The 7,883-nt window shown below is 54.3% G+C and overlaps 1 protein-coding gene across 1 annotated transcript in view; it reads right to left on the reverse strand.

Annotated features, from left to right (window-relative positions):
• The window catches only part of PAX7 (paired box 7), a 92,304-nt gene that overhangs the window by 33,341 nt on the left and 51,080 nt on the right, over positions 1 to 7,883 (reverse strand). Inside the window, 2 exon segments of the mRNA XM_015565926.1 lie at positions 1,065 to 1,230; positions 7,021 to 7,220. Coding sequence (XP_015421412.1) covers positions 1,065 to 1,230; positions 7,021 to 7,220 — 366 coding nt within the window.

Below are 7,883 nucleotides of genomic sequence, written 5' to 3' on the forward strand. Positions count from 1 at the left end.
CTGTGAGCCTCCTCCTCCCAGTGCCCATCCAACGGAATGAATCTTCTCTTGAAAGGGGACAAGCTGGCTTCTGGGCAGGGCACTAGGGACTGGGCAATCTGCACAGACAGTCAACCAACTTGCCAGGCCACCTCTAGGCGGCTGCACCGGCCCTGCTGCCCAGCGCCTGGCACACAGTGGGTGCTCGCTCAGTAACTCCTCTGGACTGAGTCAGACCTCTGTTAACCTATCCAGGCATGTCCTGATAGCATTTTTTCAAGTAGCAACCACCTGCCAGGTGCGTTTACAAACACTAAGGGTATGAAGCAAGACTATGGTGCCCATTTTATAGGTGAGGAAACTGAGGCTCGGTGGGGCTGGGGCACTTGTGCGAGGTGACAGGCTAGTGAGCGGTGTGGTCAAGGTTTGCACCACTGTATCTGCTCCTAGCGGCTCGGCTGCAATTCCGCTCTGTCAGAGCCCCTCCGTGCAGCCTTCCAGCGGACGGGAGGACGGGATCATCATCCTTGGCAAAGGTTTAGTTTCTCATCAAGAACTTGAGAAGGTCCCCTGCTTCTCTCCTCAGCCTCCAGACCCCCAGCCTGCCAGCCCTTTAAGAGGAGGCTACCGGGACTTCATGAAGCAGATCTCAGGTCGTGGGATTTCTACTGTGTGCTGGCGGCGGGGGCGGGGGGGGCGGCGGCAAGGGGAAGGCAGAAGCAGAGACAGGATCCAAGGAGGGAGGGAAGGAACCTTTCTCCTCCTGCAAAGCTCACCTTCTCTTCTGCATCTTAATAAGAAGACCCAGGAGATTCCTGCGACTTAACAGGTTGAGAAGCTCTGCTCTCAGTGTGAACCTGGAGGTGACCCTGTTAATCCTCACTGGATGCTCCGTGGCAGAGCCAAGAAGTTCAAGAGCAGGACCTCACCTTTTGGTCTTAATTGTCTGCCCTTGTGGAAGCTGGCAAGTGGTCATGACTGTACAACCCTTGTTATTCTTTCTTTGTTAAGGAAGGAAAGGGTGGGCGGAGGAGAGAGGGCCAAAGGGCACGGCTAAGATGCCAGGACGGGGCGCGGGCACTCACCTTGGGAAATGGTGGTGGTGGGGTAGGTGGAATCCGGCAGCTGGTAGGGGGGCAGCGTGGGCATGCCGGTGGGCGGAAAGCCCCCGGGCAGAAGGTGGTTGAATGCTGCCAGCTGATTGGCTCCTGCCTGCTTACGCCAACGCGCACGGCGGTTACTGAACCAGACCTGTGAGGTCGAGAGTGGAGAATGGAGCCCTCAGCCTGGCTCCTGGCGGAGAGCTGAGACTTAGCTAGAACAAGGCCACCCCGACCGTCTCCCCCTCCCGCCTCCGCTGTCACCCTCCGTCCAGGCAGCATCCTCCCCCAGGAGGACATCCCCACCTTTCTGTGCTGGGGACAGTTTGCAGAGAGCTGTCATAGGCACGGTCCCATTCTGTCCTCATGGCCTCCCAGAGAGGCTTATGATCATTACCCCCATTTTACAGATGAGCAAACTGAGACCCAGAGAGAGGGAGTGACTTGCCCACGTGACAGGCTATGTGACTCTGGGTGCAGTGCTCTTTCCATTGCAGCTGCTCCTGCCCAGAGGGATGGCAGTGGGTAGACTGTCCTTGTTCCCACACACCCAGCTCCCACCTCCTCCAGGAAGCCCCCAAGGGGGAAGCCACGCACCCAGAACCCACCAGAATCCAGGATGAGACCAGATGAAAACCAGTTCTCTGTCCAGAGCCTGAGGCCCCGCTTTGCTTCTCCGGCACAGGCCCCCTTGGCTGGGGAAACCACCTCCCACAGTCACGGGGGTTTGTGAAATAGGCATCAGTGGAAAACTAACCCAACATCTTTGCGACTCCCTCTCCTCCAAGCCCTGTGCTGGCGCTTCACCGGTCTGTCCGTGCACGGAACCGCGAGCCACGTCCTCCTATTCCCATTGCACAGGAGGGAAAACGGAGGCTCACCGAGGTCAAATAACTTGCCGAGACCACACAGGTGCATCTAAGGCTCCAACTTAAATCAGCCTGACTTTCCAGAACCCACTTATCCGAATTTGTGCAACAAGATCTGGGCCGGGCCAGAGGAAGAGAATGAGTGCACCAAACAGGGGCTGCTCTAAGGGGCTCATCTCTGCCTTTAAGCTTTGCACATGCTGTTCCCTCTCTGACTCCTCCGCCTGCGGGCTCAGCTGAATCGTCTCCTCCGACTCCAATTCCTTAATCATGCCTGGAAGATAAGTTCAAGCAGGTGCCGCCGTTTCTCAGAGACTCACGTGTGTTTCCTCACAGCTTTCCTATTTATTGTGGGTTTTTTTGACGATGCTTCTCTTTGTTCCTCCGGCTCCAGGTTCTGTGGGCAGAGGCCCTGCAGCCCTTGCTCACTGCTCACTGCCCCATAGGTGCTCACCCAATACTTGTTGCATGAATGAATGAATGAATGAACGAACGAACGAACAAGGGAAGGAAGAGAGGACTTTGCTGGGCCTGGGGCCACAGGCTCAATTGGGAGCCCCTCCTTGCAGGGTGAAGACCCCAACCTTCCCTGGCATAGGATCACTGAGCCTCCCTGACCTCCAGACCACACCTGCTGATATGCCAGCTGGAAGGAGGGGTCTTATGTGTCCCTGGTGTCGCTTGTCTTTCCTCCCAGGGGAGAAACGGGGGTCAGCTCTCTAAGCTGGTGGCCAGAGCAGCCGGCTCTCACTAGCACAGGCTTCACAGAGAAAGGAGTTGGGGCCGCTAAGTCAGGAGTGAAAACTGGCACCCAAATAAAACCGAAGTCCCGACTTCTCCCCTCCCCAGGGCACTGAGGGCTCCCCGGGGCATCCTGTTTCCTGAGCTGAATATTTCATCTGGTCCCTTTCTCAATGCAGCACAGATGAAAGGAACATGATGGGCAGACTTGGGTTCAAGTCCTAGCCCAGCTGCCTGTGAAGTGCGTCCTCAGGAAGTCACTGCTCTTAGCTAAATCTCAGATTTCTCACCTGCCGACTGGGGAGACTAATCCTCCCTCCCTCCCTCCCTCCTAGGATTACAGTGAGGATGGTAAAGATAATGCATGTAAAGTGTTGAGCATCGTGCCTGGCATCGAAGTGCATGAGACATGGGATCTAGTGTTGTGAAAAGATTTGGTTTAAGTTGATAATTAGCGAGTCCATCTAGAGCAGTGGTTCTCAACCTTCCTAATGCCGCGACCCTTTCATACAGTTCCTCATGTTGAGGTGACCCCCAATTGCATTGTTACAAATTGAACATAATGAAAGCATAGTGATTAATCACAAAAACAATATGTAATTATATATGTGTTTTCCGATGGTCTTAGGCGACCCCTGTGAAAGGGTCGTTCGACCCCCAAAGGGGTCTTGACCCACACGTTGAGAACTGCTGCTCTAGAGTCTCTAGACCCCCCAAAATGCGATTCAGCTCGGGGTGGCCTTGGGGTCTAGAAGAAACACAGGCTCAGGGATCTTGGCAACAGGACACAATAGATTTGTTTGCCTCCAAGGAAGGTGTGCGCCAGGGTGGGGTCAGCCGCCAGCTGTTTAATGAAGATTGCTCCAGAGGCGGTTACTGGCCCCAGGCATGTGTCCTCCTGCCTGACACCCCGTTCCCCCACCGCCCCCCCTTCACAGTGGCCGAGACAGGGGACTATCATAATGAACCCCGACTTATGGCACTTTCGTGTGCTGGCCACTTTCTAAGTGTGTGTGTGAGTGTGTGTGTGTGTGTGTGTGTGTGTGTGTGTGTGTGTATTTCCATGTCATTTCATCCTCAGACCCTATTATTTCACCTCCACTTTGCAGATGAGGGACCTGAGAGCGAAGGGAGTAACTGATGGAGCTGGAATTCGCACCGAGGCCTCTGTCTCTGAGACGACTCAATCACTCCACTCTCCCACCCATCTCTCAGGGCACTGAGGGAAGAGGGCATGAAAACTGGTTGCCAAAGGGAGGGGGTTGGGGGGCTGGGTGAAAAGGTGAAGGGATTAAGAAATACAAATGGGTGGTTACAAAACAGTCCCGGGGACGTAAAGTTCAGCATAGGGATCAGAGTCCATAATATTGTGATAACTATGTATGGTGCCAGGTGGAGACTGAAAATATGGGAAAATTCTTTGTAAAGGATAAGACTGTCTAACTACTATGCTGCACACTTGAAACTAACACAAAATAATATTGAGTGTAAATTGTAACTGAAAAATAAAATTTAAGCTAAAAAATGGCATAAGATTGCAAAATCCCTGAGCCATAGACTCTTAGAATCAGACACCGAGACCTCAAAAGTCTAGAGCAGCGGTTCTCAACCTGTGGGTCAAGACCCCTTCTTTCACAGGGGTCGCCTAAGACCATCGGAAAACACATATATAATTACATATTGTTTTTGTGATTAATCACTATGCTTTCATTATGTTCAATTTGTAACAATGAAATTGGGGGTCACCACAACACGAGGAACTGTATGAAAGGGTCGCGGCATTAGGAAGGTTGAGAACCACTGGTCTAGAGCCATAAAACCGAAGCAGTGCTCGGGTGGCTTCGAGCTCCTTGCCACACTACCCACAGCAGAAACCCTCTCCGGGGGCTCTGATAGACAAAATGTGGCACTGCTGCTTGATTGCTTCAGGTAACGGGGATCTCATCACCTCACAAGACAGTTCTGATTGTCGGTCAGGATCCTGGAACTTCAAGGGGGCCTTAGTGACCGTTTCGTTAAATTCCTTTATTTATAGATGGAAACTTAAGTCTCAGGAAAGGAAAGGTGCTGCCGCTGATCATAGGCAGGAACCCAGGGGAACTTAGACCTATGGCCCCCAGTCCTATGCTCTTGCTTCTGCCGACATTTATATGGGACTTGGGACATCTCCCGACCAGCCTTGTCCTGCCCTGGGGGGCTCTCAGAGCAGAGCAGCCATGTCCTCCAAGTGTCCTCTTCTCCAGGCCAAATGTCCCATCATTCCTGTCTCCATTTTTGTTTTGTTTTGTTTTGTTACCCTTTGTTCATTCTTTAAAAAAAAAAAAAAGCATTTCTTGTTCTGTGATCTGCAGGGAAAGCTCTCAGGCTGGGAGCTCACAGCCTGAGGGGGATCCCGCCCTGCCCAGGGGAACCCAGAGTCTGATAGGGGAGTCAGCATGTGGAGGATGTCTGCCTGGGCCCCTCACTCTGGGTTTGTCTGTTCCCCCTCTTCCCAGCCCCCTCCCTCCCTCTCTGGACCTTGAGTGACACCTGTTTCTGGGTCCCCTGGGCCAATAAAAGCACTGCCCTGACAGCCAGGGGATTTTACAAGCAGCGGCCAGGCTTCAAGGTGGTGGGAAGCAGCCGTGGCCCCCAGACGTGGGAATGAGAAAGCACCGAGGAATGTGCCCGGAGAACAGCTGCAGGAGGATCAGAGGGGAGGGAGGCCGCGGGGGCAGGCTCGGGTATCACCCCGAGAGGAGGGGAGGCGATGAGATGAGCTGGCTGCTGCCGCCTGCCCTGCCCCTTGGGTCTCTCTCAAAGGCAGCCAAGCTCCCTCCCCCACCACCGCAGGAGTGGGGGTGGGGGTGTGGAGGGAGGTACATTGGTTCCTGGAATGGTTAAATGCCACTTTGCTTCTAGAACTTTCCCTATTGCTTTCAGATTCCAGCTCTGACTCCGTTTCTACTTCCTGGATGATAAGAACCTGGTCTCTGGGGGTCTCCAGGCCCAGCTCAGCCCCAGTCCAGCTCTGTGCCTCTGGGCATGCCACTTCTCCCAGCCTCAGCTCCTGTACCCTCAGCTTGGGGTGACCATGCCAACCCTGACAAGGGGGTCTGAGGTTCCACCAGGTCATGCACGAGAAGCCCAAGCCCTGTGACTGGCACAAGGTGGGTGCCCAACTAAGGCTGGTTAGCCTTGGATGGAAGTGCCCCCAGGGAACAGTTTGAGGTGACCCCTCTGCCAAACTGTGCCCCCGATTCAGGAAGAAGACAGGCCAGGAATGGTTCCCACGGGAGCTGTCCATCATGACCTCCTCCACCACCCAGCCTGAGCCCTCCCCAGCAGGCGGACACTCGCTGCACTCAGCGGCAAGCCCGACCCCGCTACAGGCCTGCACCCCAGTAGGCTCTGCTCTTTCTGCACTCCCCCTCCTCCACCCCTGCTGGTTAGGGACCTGACACTCAAGGGTGCGAAGGGGGTTAGCCACCCTCTTCAGATGTTTCTAACCCACCAGGAACCCACCATGGCTGCCCAGTCTGCTTGCATGCTTCCCATAACGGGAAACTCATTACCCATCTTAGGAAGCTAGGTCTGTTCAGAAATTTTCCTCCAAACTACTTTCTCTCCTCATCAGAGATTTGGGGATTTTTGTTCTCTCTGAGTCCTCTCTTCTAGTTGAGCTACTGCCCTTCCTTCCTCCCTTCCTTCCTTTTTTCTTTCCTTCCTTCTTCTTCCCTCCCTCCTTTCCACCTTCTCTTTCTTTTTTTAAAAAAAATATATTTTATTGATTTTTAAAAGAGAGGTGGAAGAAGGATAGAGTTAGAATCATCGATGAGAGAGAAACATCGATCAGCTGCCTCCTGCACACCCCCTCCTGGGGCTGTGCCTGCAACCAAGGTACATGCCCTTGACCGGAATCGAACCTGAGACCCTTCAGTCCGCAGGCTGACGCTCCATCCACTGAGCCAAACCGGTTAGGGCCCTCTCTTTCTTCTTTTCTCCCTCCTTCCCTTTTCCTTTCTCCCTCCCTTGAGCTCTTCTCTTCCTCTGCCTCTCTCCCTCCATCCCTCCGCTCATCTTTTCTTTAAAGTACTTGTTGCCTGGAGAGACGTCAGCAGGCCTCGCCACAGCTTCTGGCTTCCCCCTCCATCAGTCAGTCAGTCAACCAACGCCTGCTGCCCACTTCCTCTGCATCGCTTGCTGGTGGCATTATTGGTCTACACGGTCCTCAGACCACTTGCTGCAGAGCTCCCCGGGGGCCCAGCGAGCCCTCAGACCCTAGCCGCCCCACTTCCTTAACTCCAGCCTCTCGGTTAGGGCCGCAGTGCCAACCCGAGACGCCTCCTCACCTGGACGCGCGCCTCAGTCAGCTTGGTCCTCTGTGCCAGCTCCTCGCGGGTGTAGATGTCCGGGTAGTGCGTCCTCTCGAAGGCCTTCTCCAGCTCCTCCAGCTGCTCGGCCGTGAACGTGGTCCGACTGCGGCGCTGCTTGCGCTTCAGAGGGAGGTCCGGTTCCGACTCCACGTCTGAGCCCTCGTCCAGCCGGTTCCCTACGGCCAGGCGAGAGGGAGGGAGAGGGCGGCCTGGTGAGATGGAGGGGTGCGCTGGGCCCCCCTTCCAGCCCATCACGGCACCGAGGGAGCATCCCCCTGGAGCACCGGGCACTGTTTACCAGAAGGAAGAGTGGGAAGCTACCCCATGCCCAGCCCTGGGGCCTGGCTCAACACTTTACGGCACAGTCATTCCTTAAAGACGAGACTCCGCTGCAGTCGGGCATTTAGGTTATTTCCACGGACAGGAAGGATGTGGAGACATAGGAGGCAGGGGGTGGTTTCATGATGAAGAACATGTGTCAACATTTCTAGAACCACATTCCCCGAAAAGGAGATAACTTTGTGGCATATTAACGACCCCAGAATAATCCTGACGCTAAGAAAAAGGGCAGGTACACATCAGCGTGCAAAGAGCAACCCCCTGTGGGAAAGCAGGTGGGTGGCACCTTATGGAACACCACAGTCCAAGATCAGCAGGTGTTGACCTCCGGGTGGCGGAACTTTTGTTTTTCTTCTTTATGCTTGTTTATAGTTTAGTACTTTTAAAATGACAACCATTTAAACAACGATGTTATTGCATTTGGGGGAAAGACTGCAAAAATAGAGGAAAGGAGAGAGGAAGGAAGGAAGGAAGGAAGGAAGGGAGGGAGGGAGGGAGGG

This window comes from Myotis davidii, unplaced genomic scaffold (assembly GCF_000327345.1).
Source record: "Myotis davidii unplaced genomic scaffold, ASM32734v1 scaffold299, whole genome shotgun sequence".
Classification (NCBI taxonomy): Eukaryota; Metazoa; Chordata; class Mammalia; order Chiroptera; family Vespertilionidae; genus Myotis; species Myotis davidii.